This window comes from Chiloscyllium punctatum, chromosome 25 (genome assembly GCF_047496795.1).
Source record: "Chiloscyllium punctatum isolate Juve2018m chromosome 25, sChiPun1.3, whole genome shotgun sequence".
NCBI lineage: Eukaryota > Metazoa > Chordata > Chondrichthyes > Orectolobiformes > Hemiscylliidae > Chiloscyllium > Chiloscyllium punctatum.
In genome coordinates this window covers 26,201,566-26,227,174 of record NC_092763.1, presented here as the reverse complement: position 1 = coordinate 26,227,174, position 25,609 = coordinate 26,201,566, and the positions used below count along the sequence as shown (strand labels likewise).

At 44.0% G+C, this 25,609-nt stretch overlaps 1 protein-coding gene across 1 annotated transcript in view; it reads left to right on the top strand.

Moving 5' to 3' along the window:
* The window catches only part of LOC140495775 (proteolipid protein DM alpha), a 45,455-nt gene that overhangs the window by 18,527 nt on the left and 1,319 nt on the right, over positions 1-25,609 (top strand). The window contains exons 2-6 of the mRNA XM_072594865.1: positions 17,040-17,226; positions 19,700-19,856; positions 20,619-20,787; positions 23,836-23,909; positions 25,515-25,580. Of these exons, the coding sequence (XP_072450966.1) occupies positions 17,040-17,226; positions 19,700-19,856; positions 20,619-20,787; positions 23,836-23,909; positions 25,515-25,580 (653 nt within the window). The remainder of the gene's footprint in view (positions 1-17,039; positions 17,227-19,699; positions 19,857-20,618; positions 20,788-23,835; positions 23,910-25,514; positions 25,581-25,609) is intronic.

The following is a 25,609-nucleotide window of genomic DNA, read 5'->3' as shown; positions in this document are numbered from 1 at the left end:
AAAATTAAAAGAGCTTGGAGTTCTGGGTAGTACACTGAGGGATAGAAAATTGGTAAGCAGGCAGGAAACTGTAGAAATATGTGGGTCTCTTTATGATTGGCAGGCAGTGACTAGCATGGTACCACAGGGATCTGTCTGTGTTAGTGATTTAGAGGAGGGAACGAAATGTAATCTCTCAAAATTTGCAGATGACACTGAGCTGGCTGGGAGGGTGTGCTATGAAGAGGATGCAGAGATGTTGCAGAGTGATTTGGAGAGGCTGAGTGATTTAGATTAGATTCCCTGCAGTGTGGAAACAGGCCCTTCGGCCTAACAAGTCCACACCGACCTCCCGAAGAGTGACCCACCCAGACCCATTTCCCTCTGACTAATGCACCTAACACTATGGGCAATTTAGAATGGCCAATTCACCTGACCTGCACATCTTTGGACTGTGGGAGGAAACCGGAGCACCCGGAGGAAACCCACACAGACACGGGGAGAATGTGCAAACTCCGCACAGACAGTTACCCAAGACTGGAATCAAACCTGGGTCCCTGGTACTGTGAGGCAGCAGTGCTAACCACTGAGCCAATGTGCCACCCCAGTGAGTGAGCAAATGCAGATAAATGAGAGGTTATCACCTTATGAAGGCTGATATACAATTTGCTTACTTTACTGCGTGCTGCCCCTGCATGCTTACTTTGCAACTAGTGCATGAGGACACCTAGGTCACACTAAGTGTTCTCCTTTTATTTGAATGGCTGTTAATTGGGAAAGGGGAGTATTCAATGAGACCTGGATGACTCCAGGCACTAGTAACATAAAGTTAACATGTAGGGCAGCAGGCAGTAAAGAAAGCAGACTGTATGTTGGCCTTCAAAACAAAAGGATTCGAGTACAGGGATATTTTGCTGTAATTATACAGGGCATTGAGGCCACACTTGGAATATTGTATACAGTTTTAGTCTCCTTATCTGAAGGGAGATATCTTGCTAAAGAGGGAATACAACAAATTGATTCCTGGGATGGCAGGACTGACCAATGAGGAACGGTGGAGTCGGTTAGGAAGTTATTCAGTGGAGTTCAGAAGAATGGGAAGGATCTCGTAGAAATCTATAAACTTCTAACATAACTACATGCAGGAAGGATGTTCCTGATGGTAGGGAAGCACAGAACGTGGGGTCATACTTTAAGGATATGAAGGAAACAATTTGCAACAGATGAGAATGGTGAGCCTGTGGAATTCACTGTCACAAAGTGGTTGAGGCCAAAGCATTCTTTTCAAGAAGAAAGTAGATACAATGTTGTGGCCAGAGGAATCAAGGGATCTGGGAGAAGGGCAGGATCAGTGATTTGATGATCAGACATGATCATATTGAAAGAAGGAGCAGGATCAAGGGGCCAAATGGCCTACTTCTACTCGTAACTTTGATGTTTCTATGGTTCCCATTTGCATTCTAGTGTTCTCAACCTGACCTGGCACTTATAAAGACTTGTGTATGTCTCTGTTCCTCACCACTCGACAGCAACAACACTGCAATTCTAAAATGAAAGCCTTTGCATCCTTCAGTTAGTGTTTTAGTGATCCATTTTCCAATTGTCTGGTTTAATCTGTCGTGAGGGAACAATTCTGGAAGAAGGAAATAGGTCATGCAATGTTGGGAAGGTCGATGTTTGAAATTCTTTCCAAATTCCAGCTTCCTGTCTGTTAGACTTCGCCCTACTCTTCGGGTCCACTACCACCTGATGAAGGAGCGGCGCTCCGAAAGCTAGTGTGCTTCCAATTAAACCTGTTGGACTATGACCTGGTGTTGTGAGATTTTAACTTCGGGTCTGATGGCTCCCTTGTGATTTTCCAGAATTTGATAAGTGAGCCATCCTGCTCAGATCATGGGTGAGATAGATCAGCTTCAGCAGAATGCCTTGTGTCGTCTTGTGAACAAATCAGTCCTGATTCATGCTGGAATTGATGGATAAGGAAAACATTAGGTTGGAATGTGGCTCCATCTTAGATTTTACATGATGTACATTTGATTTGAGCCTAAATGGCACTGAATCCCTGATATTGGATTTGGACATCAGGTCAGGGCAGGGAATCTGGATGTCATTGCTACTGTCAAGTGTGAGGATCAATGGAGAATTTTTTTTACTTAGGCTCCATGCCCTTGCTATATCCAAGGGTCTTCCCTGTCTCCTTTCTTTCCAGAGTGCCTGATTCATAGCCGTCTTTATTCCTCCAGAAATGTGTTTATCTCCTACTGTACGGAGGGTTAAAAGAGTTTTCCACCCTTTTCCCCAGGATTGGTGATAGGAGGGTATATATCTTCGCACCATCCATCCTCTTGTTACTGCAGTAACGTGTGTGTCTGCTGTCTGAATCCCATACGCAGGATAAGACATGTGATTCAGCCCCCAAGTTACTGAATGAATTAAAGATTGGCAAAGACAGTGATGTCAGGAATCCCCTGATGAAAGGTCACTGATTTGCAACATTGACTTGTTTTCTCTCTCCACGGAGACTATCAGAACTGCTGACTATTTCCAGCAGGTTGTTTTAATCAATCAGTTATCTGTTTGCCAGTAACTGTCCCCTTGATAGGATGAAAGCAGGGAGGGGCACTGGGACAGATTCTGTGTCTCTTTCCTCAGATAGCATAATTTTATGGCACAAAGATTAGTTGCAGTTTAGTTTCTATAGCTCTGCCTCGGAGTCCTGGGGCAGGGCTTAATCCCAGTGAAAGGTCTTTTGTAATGGTCAGTGCCTGTAGAATGCAAGTACAATAGTCTAAAGTTTGTCTGTATCTCATTTTCTCTTTGCATCTATTCTGCTTCGTGACTGAATTACATATATGCGCATTCATTTCCAGCCCTGCTTCAGGGTTGATTCTACTGACTTCTTTGTAATCCCACAGTTGGATTCAGAGAAGGAATTGCAGCTCTCTTCAGCTCTTTATGTGCTACATCCACTTTATTATCGTCCTTGAACGTGTGTCAGTTCTCTTACCATCTTGAAGTTGAGCCTGACTGGAAGAGAGGGACAGGAGGAAGCTATTCAGCCCCTTGAGCCAGCACAGCCATTCAGCTGTGACTGATCTGTGCCCTTGAAGCTATTTCTCCAGTTTTTGCTTCATATTCCTTTATTCAACAAATGAAAGTGACTCTCTCAGAAGTTACAGGATAAATATGACCCAACTCTCTTGGGAGGTTGTGGCATAGTGGTAACAACACGTAGGAGAAGAAGTAGGCCATTTGGTTCATTTGAGTCTGCTCGGCCTCTCAATGAGACCGTGGATGATCTGATAATGTTCACCTCCACTTTTCTGCCTTTTCCCCACAATCCTTGATTCCCTCATTGATTAAAAATCTGCTTATCTCAGTGTTCAATATACTTAATGGCCCAGCCATGAAAACCGTTTTTGTGGTGAACAATTCCACACATTCACTAACCTCTGACAGAGGAAATTTCTCCTCATCTGTCTTTTATATGCGACCCCTTATTCCAAGATTATGTCTTCTGGTTGTAGTCTTCCCCCACAAGGGGAGCAATCTCTCTGTATCTACGCTGTCAAATCCTCCTAAGAATCTTGAATGTTTCAATAAGATCACCTCCCATTCTTCAAAGTTCCCATAAGCACAGGCCCAATCCACTCAATCTCCCCTCATAAGATAATCCACCCCCATGCCTGGGATCAACCATGTGAACCTTGTCTGGACTGTCTCCAATGCCAGATAAGGGGACCAAAATAGTTCACAGTATTCCAGTGGAGGTCTGATTTGTTTATAGTTTTAGCAAGATCTCCTTACTCTTGCCCTTTTGAAATAAAGGCCAGTGTTCCATTTGCTTTCTTTTCTTAGCCACTGTCACTGGTCTTGGGAGTCCAGGACCTTAGTTTGCATGTTCAGGGGATATAGATTCAAATCTCGCCATAACAAATGGTGAAATTTCAATTCAATAAATATATGGAATGGAAAGTCTAGTAGTGACCACGTAACCATTGCCAATTGGTGTTCAAAAACCCATCTGGTTCCCTAATGCCCCTTGAAGGAAATCTGCCATCCTCACCTTCAGGTGACTCCAGACCCACAGCAATGTGGTTTGGATGAATGGTCAATTAATACTGGCCTTGCCAGTGATACCCACATTCCTTGAATGATTTTTTTTTTAAATTGAGTTTCAGATTTCCACAACCCATTGAATGTGAACAGTCTATTTCATTCTGCCTTGTACCCGTTTGAGATTGTGGCCCTTCTTTATTTCCCAAACAGAGGAAATAATTTATCTGTATCCAACTTTTATCAATCCTTTATCACCTTAAACACTTCCATTCCATTCCATTCCACCACTTCTGAACATTTTACACTGAATTCAATAGGAAAAATGCAGCCAGCCTATTTAATTTAACTTGCTTAGCTCCAAAATCATTCTGGTGATATTGTCACCCTTTGGTCAGAGAGAAAAAGAGATCCTTCCTGAGGGAGTGTGTGCACAGATGTGAATGTATTTACTCCACCTGTTACTCTGTGCAACTGAAGCACAACTTCCAACCCCTGGAGGTAAAGGTGCAATGGGATTGCCAGCAGCAGGAGGCGACATTGATGGAGGCCAGCTGGAACAGTCATATGGACTCTCACTGGAAAAGTGTGACTTTGGTGTACAGTTGTGTGTTGGGAAGGGAGGGACTAAATAAACCCTCTCCTTAGTCGAGCCAATTGGTTATTGGTCTAAATAGCTCCTTGTTTTTAAAGAACAAAGATTACAGCACAGGAAAAGCCCTTCGGCCCTCTGAGCCTGCTCCAATCCAGATCCTCTGTCTAAACCTGTGGCCTATTTCCTAAGGATCTGTAACCCTCTGCTCCCTGTCCATTCATGTACCTGTCTAGACACATCTTAAATGACTCTGTTGTGCCTGACTCGACCACCTCCACTGGCAACACACTCCAGGCACCCACTACCCTCTGCATTTAAAAACTTTCCACACATATGTCCCTTAACTTTTACCCTTTTGCCTTGAACTTGTGACCCCTAGTAATTGAGACCCCTACTCAGGGGAAACAGCTCTTTGCTATCGACCCTGTCTATTACCTCTCGTGATTTTGTAGACCTCAATCAGGTCCCCCTTCAACCTCCGTCTTTCTAATGAAAATAATCCTAATCGACTCAACCTCTCTTCATAGCTAGTGCCCTCTATACCAGGTAACATCCTGGAGAACCTCCTCTGCACCCTCTCCAAAACATCCACATCCTTTTGGTAATGTGACAACGAGAACTGTACACATTTTTCCAAATGTGGCCAAACCAAAGTCCTATACAACTGTAACATGACCTGCCAACTCTTGTACTCCATACCGTGTCCGATGAAGGTAAAAACAATGACTGCAGATGCTGGAAACCAGATTCTGGATTAGTGGTGCTAGAAAAGCACAGCAGTTCAGGCAGCATCGAATGAGCAGGAAAATCGACGTTTCGGGCAAAAGCCCTTCATCAGGAATACCTATGAAGGAAAGCATGCTGTATGCCGCCTTGACCACTCTACTGACCTGCGAAGCCACCTTCAGGGAACAATGGACCTGAACACCCAGATTTCTCTGTACATCAGTGTTCCCCAGGAATTCTTCATTTACCGTATAGTTCACTCTTGAATTGGATCTTCCAAAATGCATCACCTCGCATTTGCCAAGATTGAATTCTATCTGCCATTTCTCTGCCCAACTCTCCAATCTATCTATATTCTGCTGTATTCTCTGACAGTCCCCTTCGCTATTTGCTGCTCCACCAATCTTAGTGTCATCTGCAAAGTTGCTAATAAGTTCACCTATACCTTCCTCTAGATCATTTATGTATATCAGAAACAACAGCGGTCCCAGCATGGATCCCTATGGAACACCATTTTGAAAAACTCCCTTCCAATACTACTCCCTGTCTCCTGTTGCCCAGCTAATTCTCTATCCATCTAGCTAGCACACCCTGGACCCCATGTGACTTCACTTTCTCCATCAGCCTACCATGGGGAACATTATCAAAAGCCTTACTGAAATCCATGTATATGACATCAACAGCCCTTCTCTCATCAATCAACTTTGTCACTTCCTCAAAGAATTCTATTAAGTTGGTAAGACATGACCTTCCCTGCACAAAACTATGTTTTCCATCACTGATTAAACCCATTTTCTTCCAAATGGGTATATATCCTATCCTTCAGTATCTTCTCCAGCAGCTTCCTACCACTGACGTCAGACTCACTGGTCTATAACTACCTGGATTATCCCTGCTACCCTCCTTAAAGAAGGGGACAACATTACTAATTCTCCAGTCCACTGGGACCTGACCTGTGTTCAAGGATGCTGTAAAGATATCTGTTAAGGCCCCAGCTATTTGCTGTCTCTCTTCCCTCAGTAACCTGGAATAGATCCCATGCAGATCTGGGGACCTGTCCACCTTAATGCCTTTTAGAATACCAAACACTTCCTCCCTCCTTATGCTGACTTGACCTAGAGTAACCAAACATCTCTCCGTAACCTCAACATCTGTCATATCCCTCACCAACACAAAGTACTCATTAAGAATCTTCCCCCATGTTCTCTGACTCTATGCCTAACTTTCCTCCTTTTGACCTTTTCCCTCGTTACCCTTTTGCTCCTTATATATGAATAAAAGGCTTCGGGGTTTTCCTTAACCCTGCTTGCTAAAAATATTTCATGACCCCTTTAAGCCCTCTTAATTCCTCATTTCAGATTGGTCCTACGTTCCCGATATTCTTCCAAAGCTTCATCTAGATCTTATGTGTGCTTCCTTTTTCCTCTTAGCTCATCTCACAATTTCACCTGTCATCCATGGTTCCGTAAAATTCCTATTTCTATCCCTCATTTTCACAGGGACGTGTTTGTCCTGCACTCTAATCAACCTCTCTTTAAAAGCCTCCCACATATCAATGAAGATTTACCCTCAAACTGCTGTTCCCAATCCACATTCTCCAGTTTCTGCCAAATTTTGCTATAGTTGGTCTTCCCCCAATGAAGGACTCTTCCTTTAGGACCGCTCTTGTCTTTGTCCATGAGTAATCTAAAACTTAGGGAATTGTGACCAGTATTCCCAAAGTAATCCCCTACTGAAACTTCAACCACCTGTCCGGGCTCATTCCCCAACACCAGGCCCATAATGGCCCCATTTTGAGTTGGGCTATATGCATTCTGTGATATACATACTGCTCTTTAAAACCCTCCTGGATGCTCCTCTCAAATTCTGCTCCATCTAGACCTCTAACGTTAAGTGAATCCCAGTCAATGTTGGGAAAATTAAAATCTCCTATTTAATTTCCTTTCCAGTTGTAATGATCTGATGCCAGTGGAATAAAAGATCCTTCTTTGTGATCTTTGGACTCGAGGTCTGTTCACATCTCATGCTACATATGCAGCAGCTTTTTACTGATTTGTGTACACAATTCAATAAGATCGTGGGTGGTCTGATTATGGCCACAGTTCCACACTCTGACCCATCAGTGACGACTTGATTTCCTCATGTACTTTGACAGTTATTTTTATGTTGGTCAGACTGTGTTTGAGAAGAAAGTTGATGAATTTGCTGCTGTAATGAGTCATTCATCTATGAATGTGTTTAACTGGTGTCTTAGTGTACCTCAAGCTGTGGCTGTGGACTGGGATTCTGGAGCATGTCAATGCACATGCTCCTTGATGCCCAAACTAAATAAATCTAGGAGGCCCTGCAGTACCATTCTCCAAGATTTTTAGAATTCAACTGCAACAGCTATCACTAATCTCCATGTCTGGTCATTGTCATGGTGTTTTTGGAACCACAGTTGTGCACGAGTTGACAATGGCCTTTTCTACATGTCAGCAGTGTCTAGCCTCTTAACAACATTTCCTTGGCTGTGAAGCACTTTGTGATGTCCTGCTGTCACCAAGGCAGTATTACTTCAGTTTTGTAAGAAAAACATTTGCACCGTCAGCTTTTACCTTGTCCTCATCCATATTCGACTGTGTTGCATCACCTAACACTTTTTCAGGTTTTGTATTGGAAAGGGGTGGGGGAAGTATTGCTGGAATGCCCTCAAGGAGGCGCTGTGCTGCCCATATGAGTGCAGTGACTTGGGAATATGCACATTTTGTCAAATGTTCTCTCCTATTTTGCACATTCCGAATTTGATGGTTAAGTTTGAATAGTAGCCCACGTGCTCCATCTGGTGGTTGATAGTGGTTATTGCATGCCCTATGGTCTGATGGGAGTGAAACAATTGATTCGGTTCCGTACTCAGTGTGGAAACAGGCCCGTCGGCCCAACAAGTCCACACCGACCCTCCGAAGAGCAACCCACCCATACCCATTCCCCTACAGTTACCCCTTCACCTATGGGCAATTTTAGCATGGCCAATTCACCTAACCTGCACATCTTTGGACTGTGGGAGGAAACCAGAGCACCCAGAGGAAACCCACGCAGACACGGGGGCAATGTAAAAACTCCACACAGTCACCTGAGGTGGGAATTGAACCCGGGTCTCTGGCGCTGTGAGGCAACGGTGCTAACTATTGTGCCACTGTATTGCCCACTTTTAAGAAGGTATGCCTTCTTAAAATTGAGCTGTCTGTCACTGCATTACTCGGTCCTCTCCTGAAACTGGCCTCTTGACCTGGAGAGGCAGTCACCAAGAGGATCTTAGCTGCTGCAGCAGTTTTATTTCGACCAAATAATGTGTGAACATGTGACTCGCTTAATGTTCTGTCAGGAAATATTTGAAACATAATTGATTTGATGCAGGAGTCATTTATTCCATTTTCTTAGCAACTGAAAGTGAACAGGTTATGCTGGCTTGGCAGTGAGATAGCTGGGAGCCAGTGTGTGGTTTTCATTGTCAATGGATCTGGTAAATGTAGAGCATCACTTGTATTCTCCCTGTCCAGCTGGTTCATTGACTTGCTACCCTCTGTCCCTGTATTTCCTGCTGAGGTCAAGTTGAGAAGCAAAAGCTGGGGTAGACCATTGCCTCTTTATACCTTTAATTGTAGTTTACCATCTTCCTTAATTACATCTTTCCACACTGTTGCCTTACTCTTTAAATACCTTGATATCGAAAAATCTATTGATCTTTCTTAAATATTTTCAATGACTAAGCATCTTTATAAGCCCTCTAAAGACTGATGACACTTGAAAAGAGATATAAATCTTCCAGTGTCTGGGACAGATGAGTCCACACCAAGATTTCATATTTAAGAATTATGGGATGTTTGTATCACTGGCTGGGCCAGCCTTTGCCTGTCCCTAGTTACCCTTAAGAAGGTGGTGGTGAGCTGCCTTCTTGAACCGCTGCAGTCTCTCTGCTGTGGGTTGACCCCAATGCCCTTAGGGAGGGAATTCCAGGATTTTGATCCAGCAACAGTGGCGGAACGGCTTTATAGTGGCTTCAAGGGGAACTTGCAGGGAGTGGTGTTCCATGTATCAGCTGCCCTCGTCCTTCTAGATGGAAGTGGTTGAGGGTTTGGGAGATGCTATCTAAAGATCTTTGAATTTCGGCAGTGCATTTTGTAAATAATGCACACTGCTGCTACTGAGCATCTGTGGTGAAGCGAGTGGATGTTGTGCCAATCACTCAGGCAAGTAGGGATTCCATCAATCCCCTGACTTGTACCCTTAAAGTCAGGAGGTGAGTTACTGACTGTTACAAACTAAAATTTAAACAAACTAAACAGAGGCAAGGATTGGACTAAACTATAGACTATAAACCTTTTGACACAACTGAAAACTTTGCACACGCTTTATGTCACAGCATATTTTTAGCAGATACGTAACATTGTATTAAAATTCCAAAAGTATCCTGATGATTCAGTATGCTGTCGCCTTCTGGCCCATTTGAGAAAACCTCCCAGTGTCCAATGTAAATAAAGACCGATTCATTCAACTCTTTGGATGCCGAAGAAAAGATTAGATTCCCTACAGTGTGGAAACAGGCCTTTCGGCCCAATGAGTCCACACCAATTTTCCAAAGCGTAACTCATCCAGATCCATTTCCCCCTGACTAATGCACCCAACACTATGGGCTATTTAGCATGGCCAATTCACCTGGCCTGAGCATCTTTGGACTGTGGGAGGAAACCGGAGGAAACCCACGCAGACACACGGGGAGAATGTGCAAACTCTACACAGACAGTCACCTGAGGCTGGAATCGAACCTGGGACCCTGGTGCTGTGAGGCAGCAGTACCAACCACTGAGCCGCCATCCCACCTCTTTCCCACAAAAGGAATGTGTTTTGTGAGATTTCATGCACTCTAACTTTCACAATCACTGATTCCACCATTTGTTCACGAGCCACTCTGCTCAGTGATTACTTTACTTTAAAATTTGTCCTTTTCTTCTGCTTGACACAGCAACCCCTATTATAGTCCATTGCCCACTAATCCCGCAAACGGAATCTCTAACCCTGCAGTTTATATCTCCTTAAGATCAATAAGATCTACCTCCTCTTTAGTGTCTGGGTGTTAAAGCGTAAACCTTATCCCATGGCCACCAGGTTACATGGGCTTATCTGGCCAGAACTAGTAGGCAATTGCATCAACTGCCCTCTCTGAATTATTCGATTGAATTAGAGGGGATTATTTAAAACACAACCATTTTATAAAACCCAGATTCATAACAATCTGCAGACAGGTTTACAGCATACTGATCCCTGCAGCATTCCATTCATCCCATTTTGTCAACCCAAAAATCATCCATTTATGCCTAATCTCTGTTTTCTGTAAGCCAACCACATCTTGATGCATATCAATATGTTTGAGGGTGGCACAGTGGCTCAGTGGTTTGCACTGTTGCCTCACAGTGCCAGGGATCCAGGCTTGATTCCAGCCTTGGGCCACTTTTTGTGTGGAGTTTACACATTCTCCCCACGTTTGTGTGGGTTTCCTCCCACAGTCCAAAGATGTGCAGGTTAGGTGAATTGACCATGCTAAATTGTTAGGTGTATCAGTCAGAGGGGAAATGGGTCTGGGTGGGTTACTCTTCGGAGGGTTGGTGTGAACTTGTTGGGCTGAAGGGCCTGTTTCCACACTGTAGGGAATCTAATCAAAATAATAAAGGTTCTTTTTTTGAGTAAAGAAATTTCTCCTGATCATTCTGTGAAAATATTCCGAGACTCTGGATTGAATCTTGCATTTGTTTAGGCTCTGTGTCAAACTTCATGGAGTTTTGTGAGGGGTTTCTCTTCACAAGACTTAGTTTTTATTTGTACCGCTATTCCAAACAGTATCAAAGCATCCAGCCCAATGACACCTCTGTCATCTAATGCCAGCTTCATTCTCCCATCCACGTAGCTGGGAGAACTCACTGTTGCCCACATAACCCAGAAAGGAACTCCATCCCTGGCACTCATGCCATCTTTAAAAATCTAGAGCTATTCTGCATGATTCCTGACATTTGACTCAACATTGGGATGTTGTGGACTGAGCGAGAGAGGAGGGGCATCCTATTTCCTTCAGACTGACACAGAAGGCTGTGGCACCAGACACTGCCAACCTGATCTATGGTTGCTAACTGGGTCAGTGTGGTCTCAGTTGTCTGGCACTGTAGGTTTCTGCTCAATCAAATTACTTATCGCTACCTCCTCTTCACAACCTCACCCCCACTAGACCACTGTACCAACATCTCACCAAGGCTCATGTTCCACTATACCCTCTATAGCCTGTAACATCTTCCCTCACTTACTCCAATCTCCGACACCACTAACCCTGCATACCCTCTAAGCTATCCACTCACTCGTTTGCAGCACCATACCATCTTTTCCCCCACTTGCAGCTGCACTAATGTGTGCTGTACACTTCAATCTCCCTTAATAGCTCCCTTTCCCAAATTCCAGGAGAAAATAGCCCACAATAGAATAGAGAGGTCAAAGATAGGTGGTGGGCTGCCTGACATTTGGCTTCTTACTCCTTATGAGGTGAAGATCCTGTCCCTGACTGCCCTTATGCCTTGGACTGAGATTGGAGGTGGTTGTTGATGTACTGTGAGGAAGCTTCAAGCTGAAGACTATTTCCCTCAACCTAACAGAGGCCTTTTGATAACTATGATGAGCTTCCTGGTTCTGTATCTGTGCTAACTAACAAGGCATAACAGAAATGTAGTGGGTCTGGCTGAGCGGACATACTGCAAAAATGCAGTGCAAGAAAATTGTCCATGTCCAGTTTCCTCATGGTGGGTGTTTGGGTAGGAAGCTGCAGATTTAATGAGGAGAAATCTGCAGTTAACAAGTCCAGCAACAAAGCAATAATTCCTCTTAATAGGAAACTTGCTGCTGTCTAGAATGAGAATCTCATCTTAGCACCAGGAGCTCTGTTTGAAAATGCAGCGAGTTACTCCTGACATTGAGAAAGGCATTTCCTGATTTTTTTAGATTAGATTAGATTAGATTAGATTAGATTAGATTAGATTACTTACAGTGTGGAAACAGGCCCTTCGGCCCAACAAGTCCACACCGCCCCGCCGAAGCGTAACCCACCCATACCCCTACATCTACATCTACATCTACCCCTTACCTAACACTACGGGCAATTTAGAATGGCCAATTCACCTGACCTGCACATCTTTGGACTGTGGGAGGAAACCGGAGCACCCGGAGGAAACCCACGCAGACACGGGGAGAACGTGCAAACTCCACACAGTCAGTCGCCTGAGGCGGGCATTGAACCCGGGTCTCTGGCGCTGTGAGGCAGCAGTGCTAACCACTGTGCCACCATGCCGCCCACTTGCATGATTCTCCCAGATTTCTTGCTATAGCCCACCTCGCCAAAATGCTTCAACATCTGCAGTTGTGTTCTGGACTCTTGAGACAGGACATCATCTTATTTGCCAACCTAGGCAGTTTATTTAAGAATTTTGTATTTTAGCAAGTTTTGAGAAGATTTATAGGTCAGGTTGAGGTTCTGGATATAAGTTTGCTCACTGACCTGGAAGGTTCATTTTCAGACGTTTCATCACCATACTAGGTAACGTCATCAGTGAGCCTCTGGATGAAGCACTGGTGGTATGGCCCACTTTTTGTGTTTAGGTTTCTTTGGGTCTGTGATTTCATTTCCTGTTCTTTTTCTCAGGCCGTGGTAAATGGTATCCAAGTCATTGTGTTTGTTGATAGAGTTCCGGTTGGAATGCCATGCTTCTAGGAATTCTCGTGCGTGTCTCTGTTAGGCTTGGCCTAGGATGGATGTGTTGTCCCAGTCGAAGTGGTGTCCTTCATCATCTGTGTGTACTCAGACCTCTTGGCATAATGGTAGCCCAAAAACCCACCAACACACTAAACCAGCAGCTAATGAACTTGAAAGACCCTACACAGACAACGAGCAAAACTAATGTCATTTACAAAAAGCCTTGCAAGAAACGCAACAAACACTACATTGGACAAACAGGCAGAAAGCTAGTCACGAGAACACATGAACATAACTAGCCACAAAAAGACATGACCCATTCTCAGTAATATCTTTGCATACAGATGAGGAAGGACACCACTTTGACTGGGACAACACATCTTGCAAGGATGCCTGCCTTGAAGAAGTTTTCCTCCTCTCTCTACAAGAATCTCAGAGAGTCCCTTTCCCACTGCAACTCCCAGGTTATTTCCTCTGCTCTGAAGCTCTTCAACCATGTTGTGCCAGCTCAGCACTGTCTCCTTGACTTTTCCGGACTTGTCTGACCTGCCTATCTCCTTTTCCACCTATCCACTCCACCCTCTCCTCCTTGACCTATCACCTTCATCTCCTCACCCATTGTACTCTATGCTACTCTCTCACCACCCCCACCCTCCTCTAGCTTATCTCTCCACGCTTCAGGCTCACTGCCTTTATTCCTGATGAAGGGCTTTTGCCTGAAACGTCGATTTTCGCTGCTCGTTGGATGCTGCCTGAACTGCTGTGCTCTTCCAGCACCACTAATCCAGTACATCCATCCTAGGACAAGCCAAACAGAGACATGTACGAGAATTCCTAGAAGCATAGCACTCCAACAGGAACGCTATCAACAAACACATTGACTTGGATCCTGTTTACCACCCCATGAGCAAAAGAACAGGAAATGACAATGCAGACCCAAGGAAACGTAAACACATAAATAGAAAGCAGGCCATCCACCAGTGCATCACCGGAGGGTCACTGATGAGTATGGTGATGAAATGTCTGAATTTGAACTTTCCAGCTTAGTGGACAAACTTATATCCAGAGTTTTGTATATTGCAGTGAGATTCCCACTCATTCTCTACAGTCTGCATCTACTTAATCTATCCTAGTGTGACAGTTCTTGTATCCCAGGATTCAGCCTGGTTGACCTCCTGTTTCTCCCCTTCCCGGGATAAGTTGGCATTTCCTTAGTTTAAGGAAATCTCCACACTGGTATTCCAAGTGTCCTGGGGATTTGTTATAATGCTTCTTCATTCTTAACTGTTGCCATTTATCTCCCTACATTCTGATCCATGTAGGAGCACTATCGCTCATCGACTGTTATGTAGTTTAATGTTGTTTCTTAATCTCTCTTAACCAACACACTCCTCGTTCCTACATGATGAACTTTGTCTTAATTTAATCTCTAGTTTCAGATGTAATTAAATCACACTCAAACTCTGTTATATCAAGTTGTTATATCTGGATGAGAAGGAGTCGGTCAGCTCCTTTTTCAACCTTCCAAGTTTGTTACAACAAAGATTTCTGCGCTTTTATAGCCTAAGGCCATATGTTTCTCTAATTTTAAATGTAGCTGCCTAATTTCTGCAGTGCCAGTAAAAGGTTGATTATAAGGTTTCCTTGAGTTAGAGGAAATATCATTACTTTATTAATCCCAAATGTAGAATCAGCAAATCATAGAATCCCTACAGTGTGGAAGCAGGCCATTCAGCCTATCAAGTCCACACCATCCTAGCCAATCTGTGCATTTCCCAAGGCCAATCCACCTGACCTGTGCATCTTTGGATTGTGGGAGGAAACCAGAGCACCCGGAGGAAACCCACACAGACTCTGGGAGAACGTGCAAACTCCACACAGTCGCCCAAGGCTGGAATCGAACCCAGATCCCTAGTGCTGTGAGGCAACAGTGCTAACCACTGGACCATCGTAGGAAGTTAAAAAGGAATAAGTGTCCAATGCCAAAGGAGCATGAAAGGAATATGCAATTTTAACTCCTTGGAGTATCCTTGAGATGTAAGGCTTTAACCTGAGACTGCAGTTGTTTATTTGGTATCTTAAATCACTAGTATTTGGTTTTATTGTCACATGTACATCAGTCCAGGCATACACGAGTGTACTAAGTAGCCATTTTCAGTACCATCTTTGGTACAAAGATGCAAGTGTACAAACTTTTGGTATAAATTAGGAAATTAAACCTAAAAGTTCAGCATTACAGTCCTCCCTAAGCAATAACCAATAAGAGCAGACAAGTCCGTGCTAGGCCTCCACTCACGGCTGGGACTGGGATAACATCAGCAGCAGAGAATATTTCTGTTGCCTGTTGCTGTTCTATTGATTCTTTTTGATCAGTCTTGTCACTGGGCACTTTTATTCTGAGACAGAGACCGAGCTTTCTCAAGCTTTTGGTCTACAGCAACAAATCCATCTCCTGTCTGCTTCTGCAAGCATCTCGTTGAAATAAGTTTTTTTTTAAGATTAGCTTGTTGGTGAGTGAGTTTGCGTCTCTGCTGTGTGAAAATTCCCAGAAAGGGGTGTAAAAGTAGATGAGATTCCTCTCCATGCTTTCTGGGTTGTCTGTTTTCTGTGCTTGGTGATAAAATGTCAGTTTAAATTCAGATTCATTTTCTTTATTGACTTCCTGAAGCTTGGATGACCTTTTTTGTTCAGATGATTGCTGTGGCCATTAAGTGAATTATGGTTTTTGTCCCTTTTTGACACCATTTTAGTTCATGAAATTGCCAGGATTGAAAACCAGACGATGCAGTTTGAACTTCAATTATCCATATTTTGTCATCCTTCATAACAATTTTGTGATCCCTCTTTCCTAGTGGTTCCTTCCTGTCAGCAGTATTAATCAATTACTTTTCATGCCAGCATACCGCATCTAAACTCTTCCGTTCCCAAGTTGGTTCCTCTGCATACTGATCAAGAAGCCCCTCCCTCGTGAATTCATAGAATCCCTAGTGTGGAAACAGGCCTTTCAACCCAACAAATCCACACCAACCCTCCGAAGAGTAACCCACCCAGACCCATTCCCTACACTATTATCTTTTTCTACGTCTGGCTAATGCCACATAGCCTACACATCCCTGAAAACTGGGGCAATTTACCCATGGCCAATCCACCTAACCTGCACATCTTTGGACTGTGGGAGGAAACTCAATGCAGACACTGGGAGAATGTGCAAACTCCACACAGACAGTCACCCGAGGCTGGAATTGAACCCAGGTCCCTGGTGCTGTGAGGCAGCAGTGCTAACCACTGTGCCACCCCTCGTGTTCTGTAGTGAGTCTGAAGTGATCCTCAACAAAATTCTCCCACACTAATATTTTCGTCTTTGAGGAACAGAAGGATCTTAGGGTGATCCCTAAGTCGGCAGAGCACATGAACCGAATAGATAAGATGGAAAGTGGAGCAAGAAAATGTCAGAAAAAGTGAACGTTTTTCTTCAAGGTAAAATTGTGGCAACCAAGGGTTTTATGAAAGTAAATTATTAATATTAAGAAATATGTGCTGGAAAAATAATTGGACTAAAAGCTGATAAATCCCCTGGACCATCTGAAGGCATGTTATGGGAGCTGTGGATCTAGTGGATGAATTTGTTTTGATATTCCAAAACCCCTGGAATCTCATGGACTGGAAGTTAGCCAGGGTCACATTGCTGTTACTATTTCTCCCTGTGAACTTAAGACCGTGATCTAGAAGTCTTTGTACAGAACAGAGGTCCCAGCCAATCACACCATGCTTACATGGAATGCTGGGTAAAAGTCAATGTGACCCAGGCCTGCTTTCTTTTACCTCCAGTGTGTTTGAAGGGAGTGTGAATGGAGGAGAGCTGAGGGGCAGATTCTATATTATTTCTTGGTCTATCTGCTTGATTCTTGTTCCCTGCAGGTTGCTCGGAGTGCTGTGTGAGATGTCTCAGGGGCGTTCCCTACGCCTCGCTCATTGCCACCGTCCTGTGTTTTGTGGGAGTGGCCCTTTTCTGTGGCTGTGGCCATGAGGCTCTGACTGGGACAGAGAAACTCATTGAACTTTACTTTTCTGATGACTTCATGGACTACGCTATCCTAGCAAATGTGTATGTATCTTGTTCTCTCCTGTCTTTTCCCGATATTTATTTTTCTTTATTCATTAGTGGAATAACAGCATCAGCAACAACATCTGTTGCCCATTCCTAATTGCCCAGAGGGTAGTTAAGAGTCAACCACATGAATGTGGGTCTGGGTCACATGTAGGCCAGACCTTCCCTCAAGGGCATTAGTGAGCCAGATGGATTTTTCTGACAATTGACAATGGTAATCACTAGACCTCTTGCAGATTTGTACTGAATTCAGGTTCCACCATTTGCCATGGCTGGATTTGAACCTGGGTCCCCCAGAATATTATCTAGGTGTCTGGATTAACAGTGCAGTGATAATTGAGTCACTGGGCTATCACCTCCCTGCATGAGGAAGAATATGAAACTGTGTCAGTTGGAGCAGAAAGTAGTCAAGGGTTATGGATAGATAATGATTGAACAAAGCTGTTAAGTTCACTGTGTAATCATCCACTTGGGAGCTGATGGATGTAACTGACGTTTTAATGGTTCTAGGAACAAAGGGTTTTACACTATCAAATACAGAAATATTTAAACTCTATTGATCATGACGCAAAAAAATCAGTCAAATGCCGGACTTTATCTTAAGTAATGCTTTAGTTGTACAGAGCTCCTGTCAGACTGCATTTGGATGAACTGTTTTCAGTGTTGACATTCTGGGGCGGGGTCATTGGGGTTTTGGGCTAACCTTTGGAAATGCACCTGAATAATATCATGTTCACTGGGTTAAACAATGTAGACAAATGGGGCTTGTACTGACTTAAGTTCAAAGATCAAGGGGTGGTCTGGTCAGAGGTGTTTCTTTTTAATGATTCAGTAAGGTAGACGGGAGAATTCAGAATGAAGGAATTAGGCTGTGGGTAGGATCTGACTGAGATGTATAAAATTGAGGGCCCTCGATATTATCGATAGGAATGAATGTTTCCCCTTAGAAATGGGGTCAATTACTGAAGGGAGGAGGTCTGTGGATTTGAAATAAGGAGCAAGAGAGGACTTGGGAAAATTGTTTTCATTTCAAATATGATGAATGTCTGGAACTCACTGCAATAGTGCTGAGAACGATTACAACATTTTTAAAAAGTATTTTGATGAGCACTTGAAATACCATAGCATACAAGGCAGTGGGCCAAGTGCTGGAAAGTGGAATGAGAATAGAGAGGTCCTTGATGGGCTGAAGGGCCTCTTTCTGTACTGGTTATCATCTTTTGGTTCTAAAGTTGGAGGTCTGTTATTTTTATTGCTCCTTTTTCCCACCCCCCTGGAAAAAAAGGCCATAGATGCTGAGAATAATTTAAGTTTTCATGACGCAGATCAGCTGCCTCTTTCTGCTGGGTAAGAGTGTCCAAAGAGTTGGGGACAGAGTCAGCCATGATCTCACTGAATTACTAACTGCCACGATGGACTCAATGGCTTCCTGTTCCTGACTTCCCCTCTTGGTATAATGTGGATAAACGTGAGATTATCCATTTTGGTAACGAAACAAGAAGGCAGATCTCTATCTGAAAGCAATAGATTGGGGAAGCAGGCATTGAAGAACACAGATGGTGTATTGACCTTTTGTAGTGAGAGGGTTCAAGTACAGGAGCAAAGGTGTCTTTCTGTAATTTTACAGGGGCTTGGCGAGACCAGGCTTGGAATATTGTTGCATTTCTGGTCTCCTTATCTGAACAAGGATATTCTGGCTATGGAGGGAGTGCAGCAAAGGTTTGCCGGACTGATCCCTGAAATGGCTGGATTGATATACGAATGGCGATTGGATTGGTTAGGACTATATTCACTGTATTGTGGAAGAATGAGAGAATCTCCTAGAAACCTATAAAATTCTGACAAGGTAATTGCAGGAAGGGTGGTTGTGATGAAGTTTGAGAGTCGAGAACCAGGAGTCACCCTCCAAGATGCAAGATAGACTATTTAGGACTGAGGTGGGGAGAACTTTCTTCACCTGGTAATGAGTAATGAGCCGATGGTATTCTCAGCAAGTGATTGAGGCCAAACCATTGCATGCTTTCAAGAAAGAGATAGACATTTTTTTACTCAGAGTAGTAAGGGTATGGAATGCTTTGCCTGCAGCGGTAGTAGATTTACCAAGTTTAAATGCATTTAAGTCGTCATTGGACAGGCATATGGACGTACATGGAATAGTGTAGTGGGATGGGCTTCAGATTAGTATGACAGGGCAGCGCAACATTTGAGGGCCGAAAGGCATGTACTGCGCTGTAATGTTCTATGTTCTATGTTCTATTGTTCTTGAGGCTATAGGGATAAGTGTCTGGGGACAAGGCAGAAGCAGGGTGCTGAGGTGGATAATCAACCAGCATTTTAATGAATAGCAGTGCAGACTCAAAGAAGCTCCCATTGTATTTCTGTGATCTGTGTTCTTGCACGTTGTGTGTAATGGGGGTGTATTGACAATGTGATTTGTTTCTGTGTTCCCTGTTCTTTCTGCTGTCACTAGGATCCAGGTGTTCCAGTACATTATCTATGGGACAGCATCATTCTTCTTCCTGTATGGGGTGCTGTTGCTGGCAGAGGGTTTTTACACCACCAGTGCTGTCAGATCCCTCTTTGGGGAATTCAGGACCACCATGTGCGGCCGCTGTGTCAGTGCAACTGTAAGTCTCTCAAATGCTGTGTGGGAAACACTTGAACCTGAACTCTGACTTCCGTTCACAGATGATTGGCCAGGCTGCATTTCCTAGCCCCAACACCATGCATTTCTGTTTCCCATTGCCCTTGGTTCATAAGGGAGTGAGTAATGTTTCTTGGGTAAATGGAGTTGCCCACTTGCCATAATCAATTCCAAGAGTGTCACCTTAAACTACACAAAGCATATTGGGTATTTTAGGAGTGCCAAGCAGCTGTTGGCGTCTTCCTCTCCAGTTCCATTCACACCATCCTGTGATTGGACTCATGACAAACTCTTCTGCTCCCAATAACTCACCCTCTCACCCTGAGTGTGCCCCATCGCAGGCTGACTGTCTGATATAGTCCCAAGGCTTGTGGAGCATGTGAAGAGTGATTGCACAAGACTTTGAGAAATGCCACAGGGATAAGTGGGGAGACTGGTGTCGATGCAGTGACCCAGTGCTAGTGTAACATGGTAACTGAGATCTGGTTTTGCAAGTTCAGTCACCGCTCCGAATACCAAGTGATCCTTGATTCAAGACCAAAAAGAAAATACTGGACAATCTCAGCAGGTCTGGCAGCATCTGTAAGGAGAGAAAAGAGCTGACATTTCATGTCTAACTGACCCTTTGTCAAGGCTTTGATCCTTGGTTCAAACTGTGGTAAAGTCTCTGTTGCTCTCTGTCATTGCATTTTGAACTGAGAATGTTTGTTTGCATTTGCCAATTACCCCTCTCTTCCTTTTCCAGTTCATCTTTCTGACTTATGTGCTAAGTGTTACCTGGATGGGGGTTTTTGCTTTCGCTGCATTGCCAGTCTATATTTACTACACCATGTGGTCCACGTGCCAAACACTCAAATATGTGACAGATGGAAATACAGGCTTTGATGATGTCTGTGTGGATGCCAGGCAGTACGGTATGGACTCTGGCCATATTTCAATGTGGAATAAACACTTCCTAAATTATTCTCATTTGACTTTCTCCTCATACAGCTTTGGAGCTCAAGGTGCTGTCACTCCTGTGCACCCAACAGTGCAGGGCAATCCCTCTGGGAAGGGGGTCCAGAATCTCTTAGTACAGGACAGTCTCTCAGAGAAGGAGTCCAGGGTGTTCGGTGAGGAAGGTGAGGGACTGAATGAGGACAAAGAGGCCCTCTTTGTGCATTGTAACCCTGGAAAAAGGATAGAATAGCGGACTTTTAATGGGTATTGAGATCAGGAGGATAACAATGGGATGTCTTGCTCCAATTAGAAGTTTGGGCAGCATGGTGGCTCAATGGTGAGCCCGGCTGCCCTCCGCTCCAGGGGCCTGGGTTCGATTCTAGATTTGGGTGACTGTGTGGAGTTTTTGCATTCTCCCCGTGTCAGTGTGGGTTTCCTCTGAGTGCTCTGGTTTTAACCCACAGTCCTCAGATATGCAGGTCAGGTGGATTGGCCATGGGAGATGTACTGGGTTAGAGTGGAGGAGTGGCTCTGAATGGGATACAGTTCAGAGGGTCAGTGATCGCTCGATAGGCTGAATGGTCTCTTTCTGCACTGTATATATTCTGTGAGTCTTTAGTGAGATCTGGTGTACAGTTTTGACCTCTTATGGAAGGCATTCACTAACATTTTAGACAGGATGCACTAAAGGAGCAAAAACAGAAATTGCTGTAAAGACTCAGCAGGTCTGCCAGCATCTGTGGAGAGAAATTAGAGTTAACGTTTCGAGTCCAGTGACTCATCAGAACAATAGAATATTTCTGAAGTGTTAATGCTGATTTCTCTCCGCAGATGCTGCTAAACCTGTTGAGTTTTTCCAGCAATCTTTGCTTTTGTTTCTGATTTCTAGCATTGGGTCATTCTTTTGGTTTTCTTTTTGCAGTAAAGTTTGCAGTGGTGAGCACTGCTGCCTCACAGCGCCAGAGACCTGGGTTCAGTTCCCGCCTCAGGCGACTAACTGTGTGGAGTTTGCACGTTCTCCCCGTGTCTGCGTGGGTTTCCTCCGGGTGCTCTGGTTTCCTCCCACAGTCCAAAGATGTGCAGGTCAGGTGAATTGGCCATGCTAAATTGCCCGTAGTGTTAGGTAAGGGGTAGATGTAGGGGTATGGGTGGGTTGCGCTTTGGCGGGTCGGTGTGGACTTGTTGGGCCGAAGGGCCTGTTTCCACACTGTAACGTAATCTAATCTAATCTAAAGGAGCACTTGTTTGATTCGGGGAAATAAGGGGGTTCCCTCTGAGGTTATTAATTAAAATCAATGAGGGAAGAGGACATGGTAATGAAGACAATAGTAGTTAATGAGGTCTATATAATCATGTACCACATAACAAGCTGCTCAGCCAAGTTAGAGCTCCTGTGAGTGAAGGAAACAGTAGCAACACGAATAGGAAATTGGCTTAGTGACAAGAGGCGAGATGTTGAGATTGGTTTTTGGACTGCGGGAAGGTTAATAGTGGCGTTCCTCAGGGGTCTGAGTTGGCACTCCTGCTTATATGTATTAATGTGACCTTGACTTTGATATATACAGGGTACAATTTCTGTTTAGTATTTAAATTATGAAAAGGATAATAATAATAACAATCAAGGGCACAGGTTGGTGGGATGGGCAGGTTTGATGCAGAAAGGTTGGAAGTGATTCATTCTTGTTGATTTTAAACAAGGAAAAGTAACATAAAACAAGGGCTGAGGTTCCAAAATGTGGTTCGGATGCAGATTGAACGGGAGTAAATGCACGCAAGTCATTTTAAAGGTTGCCAGGCAAGTTGAGAATGTGTCTAAGAAAGCACACAGGATCCTGGAATTAATCAAGACTCTGAAAGCAAGTTAGATGCTAAACTTGCTGTGGTATCCACACTTTGGGAAGGGTGGAAAACTTTGGAAGGGAGCCAAAAAATCATTTCTGTGAACGTTTGTGGGTATGAGGCACTTTCAGATCTTGCCAAGTTAAGATTTTCGATGTAATGACTGCTGTCTCTGGAGGGGAGATTTGAATAAAGTTCAAAATCTGCATTGGGTAGATGGAGAAGAACTGTTCCTGTTGATGGAAGGATTTCACATGAGAGGAGGCAGATTTAAGGTAACTGTCAAAAGAAGCAATGAAGACAAGAGGAAAAGCAATTTTTTCTTTCTGGAGTGAGTTGATGGGATCTGGAACATGCTGCGTGAGAGTATGGTGGGTGTAGGTTCGAATGTCATGTTCAAAACGGAAGTTGATAATTATCTATAGAGGAAAGGAAATGCAGAGCTATCGGGAAGGGTTCGGGGAGCAAGACTGGGTTAATTACTCTTGCAGAGAGCCAACTCAATGGACTTAATAACCACCTTCTATATTGTGACCACTCAATGATTCAATTCAAGGTGATGCTTGATACATTTTATAGAAGCGATATGGCAGTAGGGTTGAAAAGGGGAATTAAGTTTGAAGATTAGGCCATGAGCTTATTGAATGCTCAAACATGCTCAAAGCTGAATGGCTCACTCCTGTTCCTATTTCTTTGTTCAGCTCCCAATCATCTGATGGGGGTTAACAGCGGGGGAGGGGTTGGCGGTGGGGAGGGGTTGGCGGTGGGGAGGGGGGGGGGGGAGTGGCGGGGGGGGAGGCAGGGAGGGGAAGCTTGATGGGGTTCACTTTTTTTTTTGACGGTTGGCGTGGACCCGATGGGCCCCATGAGGCGAAAGTCAAATTAAATATCAGAAAAGTCTTCAGAGGCTGAACAGGATTTGTCCTGTTTCTGAGTTAACGAATTCCACTGAGTTCTGGTAATGAGCTGGTTTGTAGTACAGGACTGCAGATGCTGGAAACCAGATTCTGGACTAGTGGTGCTGCAGATGCTGCCTGAACTGCTGTGCTTTTCCAGCACCACTAATCCAGAATCTGGTTTGTAGTACAGCCGTGTGAGACACATTTAACAACATACCGTTTAAAATTGTTCTTTATTTGTGTTTTTGTGGGGACTCATCCTCGTCCCTTCTCCTCCTGATTCAGGAGTCCTGCCATGGAGTGCTAATCCAGGGAAGATCTGTGGTCTCAATCTAACATCCGTTTGTAATGCCTCAGAGGTAAGTGATTTCAAACCAATTGATAAACCTCCGTTCAGAGTAACCACTGCTTCACCAAGCAAGCTGCTACCCTCAAGCCTGCAGCCAAGGAGTCAAACCCTTCACTATGTCTCCTTTTGCTCCCTAGGTTTGAGGCTTGTGTATCAAAACATGATAGGAAAGCCTTTTTTGTGGTCCAAGTGGGGCATCTCCAGTCTATATCCAACCCTGTGCTGCTGAGATGGTCAGTGTTGTCACAGGAGTGATCGAACAAAAAGATACCTTGAAGGAGGCCAAGGGCTCTTTCAAGAAATGCTTAGAGCCCCCAAATCCTTGTGAGTGATTTAAGAGAGGGAAATGTTCCACTACAATTAATAAATAGTGAAATTGTTCTTGAAAAATCAACCATGAGAGAGAGAGAGAGAGAGAGAGAGAGAGAGAGAAAATCATCTTTTGATTTTGTAGAAATGGGAGTAAAGAGTTAACTGTACAATGTCCAATTGTTAATGGTGAAAAGATGGGTTGTAAGAGAATTCTGGAGAATCCTGTCTTCAGGGTATATACTGAGCAGGGGTGAAATAATGGCCCATTAGATGGAACTGGGGCCTGGTTCTGCAGGGGCCAGAAGATGTCCTCTCTTATCATCCCTTGAATAGTTATACTTCCAGTGTGTAAATGTTCAGTCACAAAATTATAGACCTTGTCTTCCCACACATGATGCACCTGACCTGGGAGTCTCTGGCATAGTGAACTAAGCGATCGGTTTTAAAGAGTAGAGAAGATTTATACTGTACCACTGTGTTGAATGTGTCCTGGGAATTTTTGATAGGAACAGTATGGATGAACCGTTACATTCAGATTAAATGAGTAGAGGCAGCTTATATTTTCCATTTAAGAGTAAATGGAGCTTGACTGTCTGCCTCCAACCCAGAGCTGTACCTGTCCTGGGAGTGATTTGATAAGAACACCATGAAGGGAGCTTTGCGTTCAGTTTAAAAGAGTAGAGGCAGCTCACTATGTGTATTGAATAGTGCTATAGCTGTCCTTGGAGTGTTTGATGGGGACAGAATTGAGGGACATTTTACTTTCTGTTTAAGAGAGTAGAGAAAGTTTAATTCTGTAACTAACTCAATGTTGCCCCTTTCCTGGGAGTGTTTGATGGGGAACATTGTACAGGTAGCTTTAGTTTTGCTTTAAAAGAGCAGTGGGAGCTTTATGTCTAACCCCATGTTGTACCTTGGAGTGTTTAGACAGTTCAGGGAAAGCTTTACTCTGTATATAACCCTGTGGTGTACCTGTCTTCAGGGTTTGATGGGGACAATGTTGGGGGAGTTTACTTTCAGTTTAAAAGAGTAGAGGGAGCTTTATTCTGGATCTTGTCAGATGGTCCTTTCCTACTCCATGTCCCACACAAATCCATTTCCACTAGAATCAGCAGCTGGAAAGTGCCTGGTGCTGGTGGATTTAGCACTTTGGGGTAACGTAATGTCCCTCTCTCCAGGATTGTCAGCATCATGAGAACCTGCTGAATGAATGGAAGGGGAAGAGCTTCAGCTCATTGACTGACGTGCACTGTGACCTTTTTCATTCAGTTCCATGTTGAGTTCCTTTGTGTTTTTGTTGTAGTTTGAATTGACCTACCATCTCTTCATTGCAACGTTTGCGGGAGCTGCAGCCACTGTCATTGCTTTGGTAAGTTAACAATACGAAGATATTGAGAG